The sequence below is a fragment of the Athene noctua genome, chromosome 4 (assembly GCF_965140245.1).
Source record: "Athene noctua chromosome 4, bAthNoc1.hap1.1, whole genome shotgun sequence".
Classification (NCBI taxonomy): Eukaryota; Metazoa; Chordata; class Aves; order Strigiformes; family Strigidae; genus Athene; species Athene noctua.
This window is the reverse complement of record NC_134040.1, coordinates 32,198,717-32,219,278: the sequence shown is the minus strand read 5'-3', so window position 1 is coordinate 32,219,278 and position 20,562 is coordinate 32,198,717. Positions and strand designations below refer to the sequence as shown.

At 41.4% G+C, this 20,562-nt stretch overlaps 1 protein-coding gene across 6 annotated transcripts in view; it reads left to right on the top strand.

Annotated features, from left to right (window-relative positions):
• DLC1 (DLC1 Rho GTPase activating protein) overlaps window positions 1–13,973 on the top strand; it is a 236,918-nt gene extending 222,945 nt beyond the window's left edge. For 5 of the 6 annotated variants that reach the window (XM_074904883.1, XM_074904882.1, XM_074904884.1 and 2 more), the window contains 10 exons: window positions 712–2,138; window positions 3,309–3,485; window positions 5,418–5,577; window positions 5,820–6,018; window positions 8,373–8,586; window positions 8,992–9,106; window positions 10,017–10,238; window positions 10,938–11,155; window positions 11,333–11,506; window positions 12,036–13,973. In XM_074904883.1, coding sequence (XP_074760984.1) covers window positions 712–2,138; window positions 3,309–3,485; window positions 5,418–5,577; window positions 5,820–6,018; window positions 8,373–8,586; window positions 8,992–9,106; window positions 10,017–10,238; window positions 10,938–11,155; window positions 11,333–11,506; window positions 12,036–12,156 — 3,027 coding nt within the window. In that variant the 3' untranslated portion in view covers window positions 12,157–13,973. The remainder of the gene's footprint in view (window positions 1–711; window positions 2,139–3,308; window positions 3,486–5,417; window positions 5,578–5,819; window positions 6,019–8,372; window positions 8,587–8,991; window positions 9,107–10,016; window positions 10,239–10,937; window positions 11,156–11,332; window positions 11,507–12,035) is intronic. The other variant, XM_074904886.1, reaches the window with a different exon arrangement.
• The last annotated feature ends 6,589 nt before the right edge of the window (window positions 13,974–20,562 follow it).

Below are 20,562 nucleotides of genomic sequence, written 5' to 3'. Positions count from 1 at the left end.
TAAAGTTTGCCTGAAGCAAGACTGAAGTAGAAACTTCACAGGACATTCTTCAAATGTTAGCTGCTAGCCTGTGGGAGGAAAAGTGGACCAGGTAAGAGCCTGGAGGCATTGTACTCTTGCAATGCAAGAGCTTCTTTTGCTATCATCTCATTAGTCACAGCAAAGAAGCCATTCCGCCTTCCCGAATGGGTAAGGAATTAAGCCACTACAATTCAGAACGTATGAGAAACATCTCATAATTGCAAAGAGGAGTATAAACACACAGCCACTATCAACAAGAGTGTAACTTTGGAGAGAGTCCAGAGGGACCCCAACCCCTGACTGACTCCAGTTTAAAATTTTATGCATGCCAGGAATTTTCATTGATCCGAGGGCTATCCACTGTGACCAATTAATTAAAAGTCTGTGGATATTAGGGTTTTTAGCAAAGAGCAATTTAAAGCAGATTGTATTGTTTGTTTCTTTTTACAAAGCATATATCTTTTGTATTTAAAAATCTGTTAAAATATATTGCCTGTCCCATGTTATCTTTTCCTGTCATGGGCTTTATGGCCTAATCTTCCTCTCCCTGAAGTAAAAGACTGTTTTCACTTTAAATGCAGTGACGAGGTCATGCTTAAAGCAGTTCAGTGAGCATTGTATTTAAATGCAGCCACCTTTGCTGTTTGGGCAGTTTGCAAGCAGTACTTTCAGAGTTATTCTTCTTTGCAGAGTGAAGATTCAGATGAAGATGAACCTTGTGCAATAAGTGGCAAATGGACTTTTCAGAGAGACAGCAAGAGGTGGTCGAGGCTTGAAGAGTTTGATGTGTTCCCTCCAAAACCGGACTTGAATACCCCCTCCCCAGACGCTCCTCACCTTACTAATGCGGCAAGCAGTGAGAGTGTGCTAACAGACCTCAGTGAACGCCAGGAGGTGGCTTCTATTCTGAGCATCAGCAGCACCAGCAGCCACCAACCAACCCTGCAGAGCGAGGCATCTACCACCAGAACAAACTCTGTTGTGAGCGTTTGTTCATCGAGCAATTTCGTAGCCAATGATGACTCATTCAGTAGCCTGCCCTCGCCCAGAGAGCTGAATAGCTTCAGCTTCAACACGAAAGCCAATGAGAAGAACGCCAAGTCAAAAACAAAGAGCCTGCTCAAGAGAATGGAGAGCCTGAAAATCAAGAGCTCTCACCATGGCAAGAGCAAAGCTCCTTCAAAGCTTGGCCTTATTATTAGCGGGCCTATCCTGCAGGAGGGCATGGATGAAGATAAACTGAAACAGCTTAACTGTGTGGAGATTTCCGCCCTCAATGGCAATCACATCAGCCTCCCCATGGTACGAAAGAGGAGCGTCTCCAATTCCACCCAGACCAGCAGCAGCAGTAGTCAGTCTGAGACAAGCAGTGCTGTCAGCACACCCAGTCCCATCACGCGAACGCGCAGCCTCAGTGCGTACAATAAAAGGGTGGGCATGTACCTGGAAGGCTTTGACCCCTTCAACCAGTCAACATTTAGCGACGTGATGGAGCAGAATTTCAAGAACCGGGGAAGCTTTGCAGAAGACACAGTGTTTTTTATCCCTGAAGATCATAAGCCTGGCACTTTTCCCAAAGCACTCTCCAATGGCAACTTCTCCCCAACAGAAAGCAATGCCTCTGTGAATTGGAGGACAGGAAGTTTCCATGGACATGGCCATCTCGCCCTTCAGAGGGAAAACAGTAGTGACAGCTCCAAAGAGCCGGGCATGGGGAAGAGGCGCAACTCCTCCAGCTCAGTGAGCAGCCGCCTGAGTATTTACGACAACGTGCCAGGCTCGATCCTGTATTCCAGTACGAGCGACCTGGCTGGCCTCGAAAATGAAGACATATTCCCAGAACTAGACGACATCCTGTACCACGTCAAAGGGATGCAGAGAATAGTAAACCAGTGGTCAGAGAAGTTCTCGGATGAAGGGGACTCTGACTCGGCACTCGACTCCATCTCCCCATGTCCTTCCTCTCCAAAGCAGATCCACCTTGATGTAGATAATGATCGAACAACACCGAGTGACCTTGACAGCACAGGGAATTCACTGAATGAAACAGAAGAGCCCGCAGGGATGCAGGACAGGAGGGACTCTGGGGTGGGCGCATCGCTGACACGGTCCAGCAGGTGAGTTCACTAGTGCTGGCATTTGGGGTGGCCATGGTGAGGTCTTCCCTCCAGCCCAAATGGCTCTGTAGTAGCTGTACCACACACAGTTAAGGTGCAATAGAAGTTATGGCCATCCAAACACACAGGTACTGTTCCCATCACCTCCCAAGACAATTACAGGCAAGGGCAGTATTTGTGCAAGGCTTTTAGACAAGTGATTCCCACACTTTGTATCTCAGTATGTTCTTATGTTCTGCCTGAGTCGTCACTGAAAACAGCCCGCTCAGCAAGGCAGCATTAGGAGCAATGTTAAGGCAGTTTGGGGGGATGATAATTCTTCAAACTGAAATGGTGTGTGGGAGGGAGAAGGATCTGAAGTAGGATTATTCACTTTTTTAAGTTGGCTAGGAGAACCAGTGTAAGTATGGTCTGGTTTGTGTCAGTGTGTAGTAAAAGCCTTGACTTTTAGACTGTTTCAAAAAATGGCACTCTTCAGTAGCAGACTATTTCTTAATAGCATGCTAGGGCATTAAATCTGCAGGGAAAATGAGGTTTGTTTTCTTTATCTTGATCACTGTAGCACAGTGGGGGACTGAGGGAGTTCCAGTGGCTTCCCAGTTTCTGCTGGGAGTTCTACCATGGGATGGATGACTGTATTTTGTATTGTGAGTAGATCAGGGAGTTGAATTCTTTCTAGCTTTGTTTCCAGTTTTCCTTTAAAAGTGGTGCAAGTCGTTTAGGGCCTGGTTTCTGCTGTCATTTAGTCGCCTGCAGCTGCTAGAATAAAGTAAGTAGGACTTTTAGAAGTGCTTAGTTCCCATTCGATGTGTCTTAAAAAATTGGGCTGTTTTTTCCTTATGGGGTCTTTTGATTCCCACTGCCTTAATACTGCAAGGGATTCCAAAAAAGGGTGTTGGAGCCCTTGGAGTATATCTGATGGGGCAAGACCATGTAATTAACACTGAGCTGTGGGTCATCTCAGAGGGCACGTTCCCATCTGAAGCACCTGCACATGCTGTGTCGCACTGGGTGAGGCAGAGACTCTGCCGGCTGCTGGCTGTGAACTCTCAGAAGACAGCAGCTGCCAAGGGCAGGGCGCTCGCCGGTATGTTTGCGGTAATTCCTGCACGTGTCTTGCAGAGGCATTTCAGTGACTGGTCCTTGCTCTGTGCCCCACCTTCTCTGCAGGCACAGGCTGAGGTGGCACAGCTTCCAGAGCTCCCACCGGCCCAGCCTCAGCTCAGCATCACTGCAGATCAACTGCCAGTCCGTGGCGCAGATGAACCTGCTGCAGAAGTACTCTCTCCTGAAGCTGACTGCTCTCCTGGAGAAGTACACACCTTCCAACAAGCACGGTTTCAGCTGGTAAGGGCACACTGCCATGTATGTGTGGACAGGCTGACTATATGGACACAACAGTTGTGCTCATCCTAAGCAACTTTTGGAAAGGTGCAGTGAACACCTCCATCTCCCTTTTTCCATATTTGCACTTCTTCCTCCAGCCTGTGCTGACAGTTTGTGGTTTCCTAAGATGGGGCTAAAATCACTAGCCCTTTATGTAAGTGTAGTCTTATTAGACTTGAGAAGTATATTTATAGGGGACATGTGAGGGAACAAAAGCAATGAAGTACCGGCCAGCTTTCTGAGCAGGAAGATGTCCACTGTCTGTAGCAAAAGAAGGACTAGTTAGTCCTTATTGAGGCAGTTAGTGAGCAGTGGCACAGATGTCAGTAGATCTTAATAGGCTTTCTTTTCAGTTATTTTTAAATGTTTGCATTAGTTTCTCTTTATAATTATGTAATTAAATAAAGTAAATTTCCTTTAGTTCTAGGGTCTCATTAGCCAAAATCCATCTCCCCTCTTTAAAACACGATAAAGCCAGTTAGCTTGCAAAAAAGATTAGGGGAGGCATGAGGGAAAGAAAAGTTAGGAGAACTATGGAGTTTTCTGTAGGCAGCAATTTCTGCTGTGGCCAGGTGTTTGTAACCCAGTTGAACGTTTTTTGTCAGAAGAATAAAATAGAAAGCTCTGTTATTATTATATCTGCAGTACAGCCTGTGTAACCTTCAGGATGCAAAAGACGCAATAAAATTTTTCTTCATACCACAGGCCAGCCTCCTCCCTTCCCCAGGAGTCATAGAGAGTATTTAGCTTCAGCATCAAAGTACCTCCTGTTCAAAGGCTGTTATTATGTCAGCCTTTCTAAATACAGAAGTTGTTTGTTCTGAAGGACAGAAATAAGTATTGACCAGTTATCCCTGCATGCTTCAGATTCTCAGTGGAGATCGCAATGTGTTTTTTCACATTCCATTGGCATGTTTTTTGACAAAGCAAGTATTATTCGTACATGTATCAATAATGCCCTAAACTTAACTATACAGCAATACAGATTGGTTCTGTTTTACTATATAACAGATTAGTCAGCTGTAAATCTAATGCACTGTTTGTATAGCTGTACTGTATATTGAACTGTTAAATAGGTCTCCCTGTTTTCCAGTGCTACTGTGTCCTATTAGTTGTTGCACTGGACATTAGCTTTTCTTCCTGTTTAGGAAAATGATCTCAATATTTTCACATTTTAATGGAGCTTTTTTTTTTCCTTTATGAAACCAATATTCTTGGGGACCTGGGGGTAAATCATTCTTTCGTATTTAGCAACTTTTTCCTTGGAGTCATAAGCAGATGGAAAGGCCTCTCATTGAAACTGGAGTGGGAGGTGGGGGTAACAACAGTCACTGGCTGACAAGGAGGGGGGTCCCTCAAAGGGGTTGTTTATAGAGCCAAAGTTTTTAGCTGACAAACTCAAATGTATTACATCAGTTTCCTGCTGTTATGCACACTAGTGGGTGGTGGACCCAGTTTGAGGACTTTGCAGAACAAGTAGTTGACATACAAAAGCTCATTGTTCAAATGCCCATCTTTCCCAAAACCTAAAGAAGCAGTGTTATAAGGGGTCACTGACCGCAGGATTTATTTTGACTCTTTTGCAATTCAATCCGGCCCCTGCAGTTTCACCCTGTAGTTTTTGTCCTACTAATAATGATGGAGTAGCACCATATTAATACTTACAGGCAACATACTGCCCTGAATGTCAAGCCTTTCTCTTAGAGAAACTCTCTTTTCTGTCCTCTCCCCCTTCCCAGCCTTGAGTGGCTTAGCTGATTTATATTGTCACTACTTTTCATATCACTAAAGTGTTTCACTTATTTTCACTGATTTTCTGAATTACTGGAAATAGAGAACATAAATGGATAACAGAGGTTTAAATTAATTTTGTCATTCCCTTTGCTTAAATAGGGCAGTACCAAAATTTATGAAAAGGATAAAGGTGCCTGATTATAAAGACCGAAACGTGTTTGGAGTACCGCTGCAAGTCAATGTCCAGCGCACAGGGCAGCCTCTCCCACAGAGCATTCAACAAGCCATGCGGTACCTCCGGAACCACTGCCTGGATCAGGTGGGTTTTGCTGTACTTTCATCCCACATGCAAGCAGCACCCAAAGCCCAGCCTTCCATTACTTTTTATCATTCCTGTGTCAGACTGAAAAAAGTAGACTTAAAACAGGACAAGATAGATAATTAATGCGAGGAAAGCTTTCCATGAAATTAGAACCCATATGTAAGAAGCTAAAGAGCATACTTGCATTTCAGATTTGCTGGACTCATTCTAAATATGTTTACCTTTCTGTATATATTTAGGTTGGACTGTTTAGGAAATCTGGAGTCAAATCAAGAATTCAGGCTTTGCGTCAGATGAATGAGAATTCAACAGACAGCGTCAACTACGAAGGCCAGTCTGCTTATGATGTAGCAGACATGTTAAAGCAATTCTTCCGTGATCTCCCTGAGCCCCTCATGACCAACAAACTCTCTGAGACCTTCTTACAGATATACCAATGTAAGTAGTGAGATTTCCATGGCAGACAGAAAATGATCATTTGTGTAGCAACTTTCTCATACTGCTTCTCTAGGCAATACCCGCGTTGCATATGTTGGTCTTTGCCATTCTCCAGCAGCCTTTATAGTTCAGACTGTCTCATAAGGAATGGATTTTTGATGTTCTAGTTGTATAACGATTTATAGTACAAGTTAATTTTGCCTTTTTCTGTAGTTTGGGAAGAAATATAAATCATCCTCACTTGCTCTAAAGTTTCGTCTCTTCTTTGAGCATATCTGATACTGCAGTTTGAAAATAAGCCACATCTGATGTGGCAGGTAGAGCGAAAACACTTCATGAACAGAGTTTTCGGCTTTCAAGGGGATTGAAATCCACTAAATTACTGAGATTTTTGTAAGAGCAAGGCTGCCCAAAAAAATTCTATTTTCTTGTAATGCATATTCTGTTCTTCACCACAACTTTTGAAAACAACCTTTAAGTTGAAAGCTTTTCTGTTACTGACTTGTAGCTACTGACAGCTACCATAAAAAGAAAGTGCTTAGAATAAATCGCATCAAAAATTGAGTTTATCAGTGCACGTGAAAAGAAATAATTAATCTTTCTGAGATGGCAGGTTCAACTCCAGCAAGGGAGACATTCTCTTTTGAGAGTTAGATAAATTGAGTTCTGTATAGATGGTAATTATGTGCTAGATCTTTCCAAACAACACATTGTCTTTAAAAAGTTTTCTTCAACATCGTTTCATTGGGGATACTCTCACTTTATAAAATGGCCAAAGATGAATTAATGTTTGGTGACCAGAGCTCTTTGAAGTATTCACAGGTGTCCAAACTGATTGATGCACTATGAGCACCTTGCTGATCCTGTAGTTTCTCTCCCTAACACCAACCCAGCTCATGCCATGTATTCTTTCCATGGTAGCACAGCTACAACAGAACGTACTACAAAAACACTTTCTTTGAGCCCTTGCTGTATTTTGTGCCTTCCTTATGATGATGGTTACAAAAAGGTTATGGGAACTTCCTTCAGAGCTCCATAGGTGGAGGTGATGTTTTAAATTAAAAACATACATACCATTATTTCAGTGCACACATTTTTTGTCTGTGTTTAGATTCCCAAGAAGTTTTATGGAGAAAATTAGCCAGACTCTCCACTTTCATGCATATTAAACAGCAACTCTTTGTGCATTTAGTGGTAGAAAAAGTTTGACAGAGCATTGCAAAAGTATCTGTTCCTCTCCTTTTGCAGGCAGTAGGTCTGAGGAATCCATAAATGTGGTTGGGAAGTATTATCTCTGTAAAGCAAAGAGCCTTAAAGCAGCTGTAAATTTTGCTTCCCTGAAAAGGACAAAATTTCCTTTTGCTTTGGTGTTATGTACCAGGCTGTACACTGGAATTGTCTGCATGTGGCTTAAATGTGCTTTGAGCTGATGGAGGGGAGAGTGTGGAAGACAGTGTAATTTTGCTTAAAATTGCTTTCTAAGCTCACCCGCTAGCCTTACGAAGTTGCTGAAGCCCAAAGCAAATACCAATTAAATATCTGGTTAGCACTATGTGTATTATGAGGCTTGCAGTGAGGGTGGTGTGGTGCTAATGATGATATAAATGCTCCAGGACTCAGACTCTGATGTTGCCTTCAGAGATGGCTTGTTGGAAATCCCTTTATAAGAAGCAGATCTGGTCTGGGTTATTTCATTTTTTTGTTCCCTTCAAGTTTGGAGAAGAGGGCCTTATATAAAGACACACATCAATTTTTTCCAGTGGCTGTTTGTTGTTAGTAACCAAGGAGCTGTTTAATGGTATGGGGCTTCACAGCGTTGACTTTCTTTTTCCACTGCATGACTTTGAACGATCTGCTCAATAAAGCAACCCTCTGTGTTTGGTAAAGCACTTTCTGGATATTTTATGACATCACTGTTGAAAAGGTTTGCTAGCCAATTTATTTAATTAATTCACCTATTCTAAAATGCATTCATGTTTTAAATTTCTTTGAAAGCCAAAGAATTTCTAAATTGGCTGGACTGTGTTTGCTTGTTCACTGCCTGACTCCAGGCTTCTGTCATTTTAGTGCATCTGCGGGAGCATGTAGCTGTTGAAATTAAATCTAAAATTAACTCTGGCCTAGGCACAACTTCTTCTTGCTTGCATTTCTTGTGAGGCAGGAAATAGCTGAGGGTAGTTAAACTAGTGGGTTAAAAAAAATTCCTTCATGTTTCCTAAAAATGGTATGCATCCTGAAGGAAATCACTTCAAACTCGAGTCAAATATTTGAAGCTGGAGTTTGCTTTGGGATGTATTCATGCTGTGTGTGTGGAAAATCAATGGGCTGATGAGAGAATTACTAATATTATGCAGATGTGCCAAAGGATCAACGTCTCCAGGCTATCAAGGCTGCTATTATGCTTTTACCCGATGAGAACAGGGAGGTACTCCAGATTCTTCTCTATTTCCTGAGTGATGTCACAGCTGCAGTGAAGGAAAACCAGATGACACCAACAAACCTGGCGGTCTGCTTAGCACCTTCCCTCTTCCACTTAAACACTCTCAAAAGAGAGAATTCTTCCCCAAGGTATGTCTCTGGGGAGCAGGGCTCATTGCTGCTGGACCCGTACCACAGCTAGTGGTGATGTGCAACAGGCACAGTCTAGCATTGACCCTACCAGTTGTGATCACCTCAGAGGGCACTGGGCGTAGAACTAGCTAGGGCTATGAGATCCTACCTTTTGTTAGAGATTTGTTAAAATATAAGCAAGTTCATAAGAAGGAAGAAATGGGTGGGGATTCCAAAGAAAAAGTTTAGAGAGAGTAGCAAGAGAAATCAGTAATGCCGTGCCAAGATTTGGTCCCAGAGACCACTGCTCTAAATTACCAGCAAATTTGGGAATCCTACTGTTTTCTTACCAAGCGCCTCTCTTGCTGTGCATTAAATAACTGGATTTATGTGTGTGTATATGTGCTCTTTTCCCCTGTGAAGGGTGATGCAAAGAAAACCAAGCCTGGGAAAACCCGATCAGAAAGACCTAAATGAAAATCTGGCTGCAACCCAAGGGCTAGCTCATATGATCGCTGAATGCAAGAAGCTCTTTCAGGTAAAACTCCTATTTGCAAAACTGATGGGTGGAATATTGGCCAGCATGGCTTAGATATGCTGTATAATGAAAAGCTAGGAAAGTCTCTTTTATTTTAATAAAGTTTAAATACATGACAAATAGCTTTTTAAAAAACTTTGCATCCTGATCTATGTGCATACATGAATTAGAAGTGATGCCAGAAGAAAATAGAGTTGTTTTATTGGCACTGGCGCTCAAAAGTCATGAGGCAGTTGTGGGGTTTGGGACATTTTTATTACATCCAAGCTGCATTTGAAATATATTTTCAAGTGTTTATTGTGCAGCCATGAGTTTCTGTGAACTTTAGCTCTAATTACAAAGCAAGAAGCTATTTCCAGGAATTTCAGTACTTGTTCTATACTTAAATTCCCAAGAGTTAGCACAACTAGGCCACAAAAGTGTCCTGGAACATGACACTGACACACTGTAGGTTGAAGAGTCTACAGGAACTAAAGCATGCTCCCTCTAGGGCCCAGGATGGAGAACCAGACAAGTCGTGAGTCCTGCTTTTCCTCACTGTCATCAAATATTTTCAGAGCCCTCAACTGAAGACATGCCTGTCTCTTTTCTTGCGGCTGACAGCTGATCCCTCCTTCCTTCAGTCTGCAGGATAAAACTGCGCTGGGGGAATGGATCTGATTTGTGTAGCAAAGATGGATACTCCACAGAAAGAAATAAGACACTCCATAAATGAGAGACTAATTTGAGTTATATCAAAATCCCAAACTTAATTTTGGCATTTCTTCACACTGAGTGCTTGACCTGACACATACACATCCCACCACTTACAAAACTAGTATGCCCATACTTCTGTGGCTATCTGCTAGACTAACTTTGTGATTTGGGAAGAGAACTGCAAGAGGAAAATTTCACCCTTGTCACCCCTCAGATACCCGAAGAAATGAGCAGGGGCCGGAACTCATACACGGAGCAGGACCTGCGTCCTCTCAGCCTGGAGGAGCTCCGGGGCGGCAGCAGCACCACCGAGCCCTCTGACTACCACTGCTACCTCCAGGACTGCGTGGATGACTTGCTCAAAGAAATTAAGGAGAAGTTTAAAGGCTGGGTCAGCTGCTCCACCTCAGAGCAAGCAGAGCTAGCCTACAAGAAGGTATACACCCTGTCACTCATACTACAGCTCTGGCTTTTAGTTCATCTTCTCTAATACAAGCAGGCTTTTGACATAGGATATTACAGAAGGTTCAGTGCACACCTTTACTTTGCAGATAGATTTAAGAAAAAAACCCTTAATCTTTTGACATAGTTGCACACCGTCTAAAAACGACATGTCTTTCAGCAGTAGTCAGCTGACATGTGCTGGTTTGTGTTCTTCTGTTTATCCAGCCCAGGAATGTTCACTGTATTGCATTTACATGCCTTCACTCATATGTGCAAAGCCTTGACAGGCTGAGTGAAGCCTCCAAGCACTGTCACTGTGCAGGCAGTAGGAAAGAAGTTTCTCGGCTCTAATCTTGCACAGCTCAGAGCTAGCACAGGGAGAACTGTTTCAATGAGATTTAAGATGTTTAAAAATAAACTTGGAAAATTTAGGTATTTTTCTGTAGCATCATGATTTAAAAGTGGCTGATACTAGAGAAGGTAACCAACTTAAAAATAATTCAGAAGTCTACATGCAGATGCCTTTGGCTGTTAGGAAAACAACCTTAGTCTGAGCTCACGACAAGCTTAGTACAATATATACATATATGTATGTGTGTTTAATTTGCTGTGTTTAGCCAATACTAAAGTAGAAAGGAAAAGAAAGTATAAGGAAGAGTAAAACTGAGGACTCTGTGCTGATATTCCCCAGGTATGTGAAGGTCCCCCACTTCGGTTATGGAAAACTACCATTGAAATCCCAGCTACGCCAGAGGATGTTTTAAATCGTTTACTTAAAGAGCAGCATCTTTGGGATGAAGATCTTATAGATTCAAAAGTAATCGAACCTCTGGATAGCCAGACAGATATATACCAGTATGTCCAGAACAGCATGGCACCTCACCCAGCCAGGGACTTTGTGGTCTTAAGGTAAGACTTTTATATGCGATGATGTTTATATCCTACACATACGGCAACCTTGCCTACAATTTCTGTATAATTTAAGTTATATAGGTAAATATCTATGTGTTCATAATTTGAAGTCTTATTAGATGTTTGAATTACTGTTTGTCAAGTTTGAGACTTTTTCTTCTTCTTTTTTCTCAGAACATGGAGGACAAACTTCCCCAAAGGAGCTTGTGTGCTTTTAGCAACCTCAGTGGACCATGACCGTGCTCCAGTGGCAGGTGTTAGAGTCAATGTGCTCCTCTCTAGGTATCTGATTGAGCCCTGCGGGTCAGGAAAATCTAAACTTACCTACATGTGCAGAATTGATTTAAGGTATGATTTTCCACTTTGTCCTTTTGTGGTAGTAACTTTTCTTGTATAGTTTCTGTGTAGTCAGCACAAAATTTAGACAGTTTAACAGGCTTTAGCTTGGCCAGTCGTATGTACTTCTCAAACACATGCACACAGGTCTCTGAGATGTCACAGAAAGTTGGCTTCAGTGCATATCTCACAGCAGGTGTGGTTTGTTGTATTAGAAACCTCCAGTATGTGCTCCACTGTAGCTATTGATATATAATCCCACTCCTTCCTCTGACAGATGTATTTGGATACAAGGGCATGTTAATTTTAGTATTTAGTAAAGAGGACCAAGTTCTCACAAAACTTCTCATAACTTTTCCTCACTGCAGCAAACTTGGTTTTGAGCAAGTCTGTATATTAGTAAGGCTGAGCTGAGCAATAAGCAGTAATAAGGAGATTTCCTAGTGGGGCATTTAACCAGTTAGATATGTATTTAATTCTAACAAAATGCATGGAAAGTTACTGGTACCTACTTCATCTTTACTTTTTCTCCACACATCAGGGGCCACATGCCAGACTGGTACACCAAGTCTTTTGGACACTTGTGTGCATCTGAAGTTGCTAAGATACGAGACTCTTTCAGTCATCAGAATCTTGAGAGCAAGGAATTAAAATCCAGGTGACTACTGAAGAGGAACAGCCATGCGCTCCACACCTCATCAATATAGACATTACCCAAAACTGAGGCTTGTCTGCTGCAGACTGGACTAGTGTACCATCTGCAAGTCATATCATGAAGGGATGATGGTATGAGAACTTGACTGTGAGTATTACTATAGGACTGTGGCCATACCATACACTTTAAAGCTGCTTCCTGTCTGTGTAAGGTCTATAGTGTAGGCCTCGACTGGAATACATAGGAGGACTGTGCAAAAAAAAGAAAAAAAAAGTATTGCTATTAGATGGTTTGAGTTGCTTCTGAGAAGCAAAATTCTTTAAATGCAAAATATATTATGAAATATGGTGAAGGCTCATCATTCCCATGTGAAATACTTAGCTTTATGTACATACCCACGTCATTTTATTTGTAGTGTGTTGAGGGACTGGTGTATCCACTGGAATAGTTGGTACTCTTCAATGTGTTCTCACTGAGATAGCAGAGAAAGGTTTGCACAGAGATTAAGGTGTGAATGGGTGTGTTAATGGTTGAAAGGATAGCAGAAGTCGAACTTGAAATGTGTCTGGTACACTGATAGGCAACCAGAATGGATTTTAGTATGCTGGTTACAGTTCAACCTAAAATAGGACTCCCCTGTGGACCAGGAGTAGCCATCCTTCCCATGTGCCATTTCTGTGTTTTCCTCAGCTCTAACCTTGTTAAAAACCCTAAGCAGATATTAAAAGAGGCTTGCTCCAATTACTGTTCACTCCTTATCCAGATGATCTTTTAGGAGTGATTAGCAATTCTATAGCAATTTTAAGTAAATATACTTTTGAGCAACATAGCAGCTTAGAAATGAAATGTCTATGCAACAGTGAAGAGAGCCAGTAATGTCAATTGTTAATTTGCCAAAAAAATATTTGTTGCTTTTACTCCTGCCTGCGTTAACTATAAGTGTTTTAACGAGCTTTTATATATTTTACTGTATTCAAATGGCTCAAGAGGAAAAAGTCAACACTGGAGTTGCGGTGCTGGGAAGTGGGGTGAGGTTGTTAGGAGGAGTTGCATGAGCTCTCTCCCTTTCTCTCCCTCCTTTGCCTGTTCTCCTGAAAGCTGCACGTTAACATGAACAGAAACAGGATGTGAACAATTTGGAGGGTTATATTTGGGGACAGAGAGGAGGGTGACTTTTGTCTTGGGTTTTTTTGGGTGTTAAACCCTTTGGGATATTCCTCCCTCTTTGAGAACCAACTTGAATGAACTGTAGGAATTCTTGAGGTCCTCTGGAAAGGTGTCTTTCTGTAGGTTTTACTGTAAAGGTAAAGATTTGCTTTCAAGGTGCAGTATTAAGTGATACATGTATTTTGTGGCTAGGGTATGAATGAGTTGCAAGATGGAATTTTGACTGAGACTTTGTTACCATTGTCAGTATTATTTTAAGCTTTTTGATGAAGATTTTTTTATTATGGCAAATAATGTAGTACTTCCAGTAACGATGTTCCTCATGAGTAGGAAAACCTTGTATATTCTTCTACATCAAACACTTTTGAATTTGTAAAATTGTATGTTGTACATACCATTCTATTGTAAACAATGTATACTTGCCCATAGTGTACTGTCAAACATAGATAAAGCATGATAAAGATTATTTAAAATATACCTGTATTTATACCTCAGATACTCTTTTCAGGTTTTTGTACCTCGAGTATGTTTTCTATTGTAAATGTGCTTTACATGACCTATGATCTACGTGAGAGAAAGGAAGATGTTTAACTTGCTATAGATGTCTGTACAGAATATACTCAATAAGTGCACTATTAAATGTTTAAAATTGGAAAAGCATAATGGTTTTTATTTTATTCTCCATTCTTCCTTCCACTCTTGTGCCCAGAGGAGGAGGCACTTTTCTTACCACCAGTTACTTACATACTACTATCGACTGCATAGCCACCCCTGCCCTCTCCCAGGCCAATATGTTTAACATTGTTAAAGGCAGGTGCCAAAGCAATTTCAAAATTTTTGGAAGACAAGCCTTCATGATGGCAGACAGCTGGACAGAAATACTCCCCAGTCAATAGCTCCATACATTTAAAAGAAAGCAGAAACTTCTGTTTTGCTGTTGTCTTGTGGAAAGGTATTCCTGAATTAACAGGGAACAAAGCAAACTCCTATTTGATAGGCAGCTGTATGCAATGCAGAAAAATAATTCACCACTTTCCTGTTTTCTATGGAGAGAATAAGGGTATAACAAGTTGTGGAGTCATAGGTTCGCTTTAAAAAATGCAAGTGTGAAAGTAATTGGAGAAAGTTAAAGCACAGGTCGCAGTGAAATGAAGCCAAAGAGAAGGCCAGGAGGATATACAAACAACTGACTTAGGTGAAAAACTAAGCCAAAACCAGCTGTTAATTCAAGCAACTTTAAAAAGTTTTTAAAGTCTTAGCCAACAGAAATATAATTTGGGCATTTGAAAGAGGATTTTGATTTATGAGGCTTGTCTGACAGAGTAGTTGGAAGGAGGCGTGCTGCCTTTCAGTTACCAACATCGTCGTATTCTTTCTCCTCCTGAGCATCATTCCGGGGTCCTGATCACTATCACTTCCCACTGTGTCCCTCAGGGAGTAGTGAGGGATGCTTCACAGTCTGGCAAAAGCACACCTCTTGCTATCATGGTACTAGTTCACACACACCAAAGTCTTTTAGAGAACCTTGTTTGGTAAGGGACTGTCATTCGTTTGGCTCTTACTTGATCTTTTTTCTTCCCAAGTCAATACTAAAAATAAAACAATTGCACAATTTAAAAACAAAAACAAAAAAACAACAGGTTTTTTCACAGTTTTGGGCCCTTAACAAGCAGGGTTAGAGCTAATTTATTTTTCTCTGTAATTATGGTTTTGTTTCTATTTTAAGCACAAAAATGCACGACAGACTCCTCAGGCACTTCAAGGATTTACTCTGCATTTTGCTTAAAGTGCCTTTAGATTACTTGCAAATCAGCATTTGCCTAAATATTTCTAAGACATGAGTTAATCTTGACTCTTCTAAATAGCCTCAAGCTCCTGAATGTTTGTTTTCTTGCACCTTAATTTGCAGGTGTCCATGTTGTAGTTGGACAACAGAATCCAAGTTTTCATGTCTGTGTTTCTTGTCAGGTGTCACTCAGAGCAGCACAGGCTCTTGCTCAGACACTCTGGGCTTTAAGCAGCAGTTGCCACAGAGGGAGTGCAGGCTGGGGCCCCATTCAATTCTGTCAGGGTGCCGGTGTGGCACTGGTATGGCTAACTGTGTACATGGCATCCCCAGTGCAGCATGGGTCCAGCCTGCTGTGTGCTCCAGTAATGCTGAATTTCAGTACTGCTTTCTAACAAATTCAAACAGAAAAAGTCATGTTTTACTGTCATTCCTCAAGTAATGTACTCCACAATTAGATATTTATGAAGCTGTAAATAATCAGTGGCCTTCATCTTAAAGGACAGAAGGCAATGTCACTAACACACACAGACAGTCTGGGAAAGTAAGCCTGAAATGATGCAAAACAGTACCTACATCTACAGCCTGGTACAAGACCTTGAAAAGAGCAGACCTAGTATACAGACACAGCAGTCTGCCAGGAGAAAGTTGGTATGAAAACAGTATCCATGACTTGGGCTACATAATAAAAGGTAGATATTTCCAGATAGGACATGAAAATCAAATGTTACACACAGATCATCTGCTAAGTGCTGCAAGCAATGTCCTACACTCATAAGGAATTAAATCTAGACAGTGTTTTAATAGGGCAATGCATTAAATTTACAAAGACAACATGCTAGTTCCTTTGCCTATGTTATACCATAACTTGTCAATACAGCCATTGACTGCAACCATTGTACAAACATAAACTAAACATCTCTGAAAAAATTACTTTCAGCTATTCCTCATCTGTCAGCCCAGAGCAACTTTATTTCTTTAGCAAGGAAAGGTATCAATATCTAAAATGATGACTACCATAGCACCAGAGGTGAGGCTGAAGATTCTTATTACTGATGCTAATAAGCATCAATTATAGCCATGCTTCTTTTGCATTGAGCACTATTCCAGACACTTGAAGCTTACTCACTTTCCCCTTCCCTCTGCACCATCCTACTATATTTTCCTGTATTGCCTGAGGTGTCCAGAATGCTCACAAGAAACAAACTTCCAAGCTGAGTCCAGGGACAGTAAAGAGCAGTGAAATATGGGAAAGAATTCAAAGAAGAAAAAATTCCATCAAAAGAGATTAAGGCACTGAAGGGATACATTTATACAGAACAGTTCAATACACGTAATCTGGTCACTAGACAAGAGGGATGTAGTAAATGTCTACTAGCACTGGAAGGTCATAAAAACACAGAAGAGTTCAAACTATAGCTGAGTGGGTGTACAACTTGGGATAAAAATTCGTTAATGGAAAATTTGAGGCAGAAGGAAAGGAAAAGACATTTTCCACACAGAAAGAGGTATTTGAGACTGTGGGACAATCTCTCCATGAAAAGCAACAAGAGTGTAAGTCATTTAAAGCTGCGCAGGCTCAAACCCTGGAATCATTCCTGCACTAGCTTCCATAAACCATCATGAAGACCTAAGAAAGGTTCTCTATTATTTGGTACAATTACAGGACTTACCGGCCACTGATTTTCACCTGCATGTGGCAGGTAGCACTGCCTTGGTGAGTAAGAAACAATATGGTGTCAAAAATAAAGTTATAGTTAAGTAACTTAATTATTTCTTAAGGCTTTATAATACTAAAAATGGAAAAGCCCCTTAGGAACAGAATTCTCAGTGAATGAAAAAAAAAAATTACTATTTCAAAATATTCAAAAAGCAGAGTGTTGAAAGTGCCAGTGCAGTTAGGTATGTATCCCAGGGAGTGAAACCTGCAAGCTTCTTGATCTGGCTTTGGAGCCCTCCAAAAACACATTTGGAAGCCTTTTAAGAATGCCTGTGAGCAAGTGGAAAAGTAGAGATTTTCTAGCTAATGTCTGAACCATAGTCTAAAAAAAAAAAAAATTCTCCTTTGCTTTTTTCCCCTTTCCAGCCTACAACAAGAATAAATGCTTGTGTATAAAAATAGCATATAACCATCTAGGTAAAGCACTTGCCTTGTGGCATTAGTTGCAAACAAGATCAGGCAGAATAGTTATCAAACTAGGTTCAATTCATCAGACTTATTGGACTGGGGAAGGAGGAAGGGCTATGCCCCGAGCATCCTGCTGAATAAGGCAAGATCGATGAAGGAATGAATGACCCCTCAAGAGTGGTGATGGAGTTCAGAGGCCCCTCCGCTGAGGAGCACAGAGGTTTTAGCGGGCCAGTCGTGGCTAGCAGACTGCTAGGCATGTATGTGATAGAAACCTAAGCAACTGGAAGACCTTGGGGAGTTTTAAGTGTCTAAAGTTTTAGGCTTGGATAGAACCTATACCCAGCTTACTGGTAGAAACAGAGCCCAGAAGCACTGATTCAAAATTGCAACAAGTTGTCTGAGGAAAGAAGGCAAAACAAGCTGACTTCTGGCACCATCAGCTCTGTTACAGAGGTAATTATTGTCAGTATATCATTAACATTTGGAATTCACTACCAGTCTTCAGAGGCAGGTTTTTTGCAGAGCTTGGAGACAAATATATTTACAGAAGGTCCTGTTATTTTTCTCCTGCTTCAATTTCTGCTCTGGCCACTTGGGCTTGCCTCTGAACATACTTTTCACAGAAGCCTGCAGAAAGTTTCTTGTGCTGTTTTCTGAACAGTGGTCACTGGCAGAGAGACCATTCATGTAAACTGATCAGCAGCACGATCTGGGACATGACATGATACTTATTGTGCTCCTGTTTATAATGCACCATGCAGAAAGGCAAGCCCAGCATGCTTTTTCTTTTTAATTCCTTGAAGACTGCTACATATTTTTTACTCTTTTAAACACTCTGTCTTATGGATTTAGAGATTTTCTATGAGGCTTTATACAACTTTATTTTTCTAAAGCTTCTTTCCTTGTGCCTCCTCTTCCTCTCTTGTTAAATTGCTAAAACAGTTTACAGGGCCAGCCACTCTGTGCCGTGGTTTGCTGACTTCTGATGAAAGAGCTGCTGCCAAATTTTATAAAAAATGTTCCCTGGGGCACAGAGGGGAGGGAAGTAGTCTTCATGGCCTCTGTTTTCTTCCCATACTGTTTAACAAACAAGCAAGCTGTCCTGCAGTCGCTCTGACCCCTATTTAGACATATCCCTTTCAGGCAGCCACACAAATGAACTAGGAAGGAAGTGCTGTCACGGCCCTTTTTGAAAAGATAGAGGGAAATAAAGGCAAACATTGTGTGTCTAAACAAACAAGCTCACTCTGCTCTGCCCTTGTCTTCTGCCTAATTCTTATAGGAACAGGTCCCAGAAGTTGTAGTTGGGGCAAGAGTATTTCCCAGGTTGAGCAGGAGTTGGTTCCTCACCCTCTTCATTCCCACCACCCTGACAGGTTTTGCTCCAGTCTGAGATGAATGAATAATCCAAAAACCTTTGTCATAAATGGGAACTCAGCCCAGGCTCTTTGAATGGCTTAAGCCTGTCCCTCAGTCTGGTTTCCCAGGTGGATCTTGTGTCCTCTGTGCCTCGGTTTCCCTAGTTAGACTTCACCAGAACTTCAAGGGGGGGGGGAAAAAAAAAAAAAAAAAGTGCTTCAGTAATTATAAATGGAAAGTGCAAGTTTCTCAAGAAGCTGAAATAAAAATACCTAGAGGCCAAGCTGAGAACAAGTTTTCCTTTGAGCTGCTTCTTGCCTATACACAACTCCAAAGGATTTCTAAATCACATTATTTCTGATAGACAAGAGATTAAACAGATGTGCTATTAACCCCATTTTGTGATGGGAACCTAGAGCATAAAGGATTTTGGAACTAGAGATGCAGCTAGAATATTTGAAAAACAAACTTAATATTGCATACTAATCACAGGAACAAGTTTTGACATATCAGAGCTGATAAACCTAAGGTTTAAAGAATGCTTAGATAAAATGGAAGAAAAAAAGAAAATACAGTAGTTTAAAAGAATCTGAGGATTTTTTTAGAAGTATTTCCACACTTTTCTGGTAACATCCATACATAGTAGCCCCAGCTTACTGAAACCACAGATGAATATTTACCTTAAAGTTGTTACTGAATCTGAAGTCAGCACTGGCTGACAAAGCTGTGGCATCGCTGTAGGACCATGACGCAGCACAAGCACCGCATCACCCACACACACCCCTTAGGCTGCTGCAGGTGCCCTCTGCTCTCCAGGGCTCTTCTCAAGGCAGCAAACCTTGGGGCAGCTTTTGCCCAGCCATCAGCTTTAGTCTGACTGAAAGACAAGAAATCCAATTTCAAACAAAATGCTGGTCTGACTGTAAGAGCATGGTCTTATTTGCAGTCTACGCTTGTGCTCTGTGGCTGACACAGATTTCTAGACTTTGTTTAAAATTTGCCAGAGGAGTGCACAGGAGAGCAACACAAACATTTGTGAAGGATTTGTCAAAAGTGTTGCTTTGCCCTTGCTCGTAGCTCTTTGTCGATAGCACCACACAGAGCAGACAGAAAACAGAGCTGGATCTGGTCGTCATCATGCACAGACTGCCATATGTGCATATTTGTGCCTGAGGAACTACCTATCACCGTGATGAACGGCATCACATTTAGCTATCTCCTTAAGGAGATAAGATGCTGTAAGTTTTTGTTATTAGTTGTCTCAGATTTGTACCATTAAACAAAAATTGGATTAATATTTTTAAACAAATCAGATTAATGTTTTATACCCATTGTGATGCTCCAGGGGGTCATAAACTGGGATAAAAAATATACATATAGTTTGCAGTTGTTTCAAGCCATGAAACAGAGCATAGTGTACAAGATGTCCTTTGTAAGAAATGTTTCCTAGGGTACTGCTCCTTAGGTCTTCCCACTCTAAAAATACTGTTTTCTTTCTTTACCTTAATTATTAATCAAGCATAGCATATGTGATTTAAAGATGCACACTTCATTTCACAAAGGCACGAACAATCCCCCAAATGTTTCCCAATCACAGATAAGATGTTGCTCTCTGTAAAACATTGCAGGAGCAGGCAGCTGAGGCTGAGCAGCAGTATGTTCTGAAATCACTCATTGCTGTTGCAGCCTTTCCCCTTTCTGTATTACCTCTTTCTGCTCTGCGAACCTCCTCTTAGAGCCTGCAAGCTCTCTTTTCTGAGCAGTTCTCCACTGCTTGTGTGTTTTGTTTGGTTGCAATGGTTGCTCCATCCTGCTGGAGCCAGCACTGCAGCCAGGTCAGGCTCAGCCTTGGTATCTGATTTCCTTCTCCCTTTGCCTGCCCTGATCTGATCAAAACCTTTCACAGACGTATGCACAGCTCAGGCTAGGTGGCCTATTTTCCTTATAGACTGCATCATGTTTAGCAATGC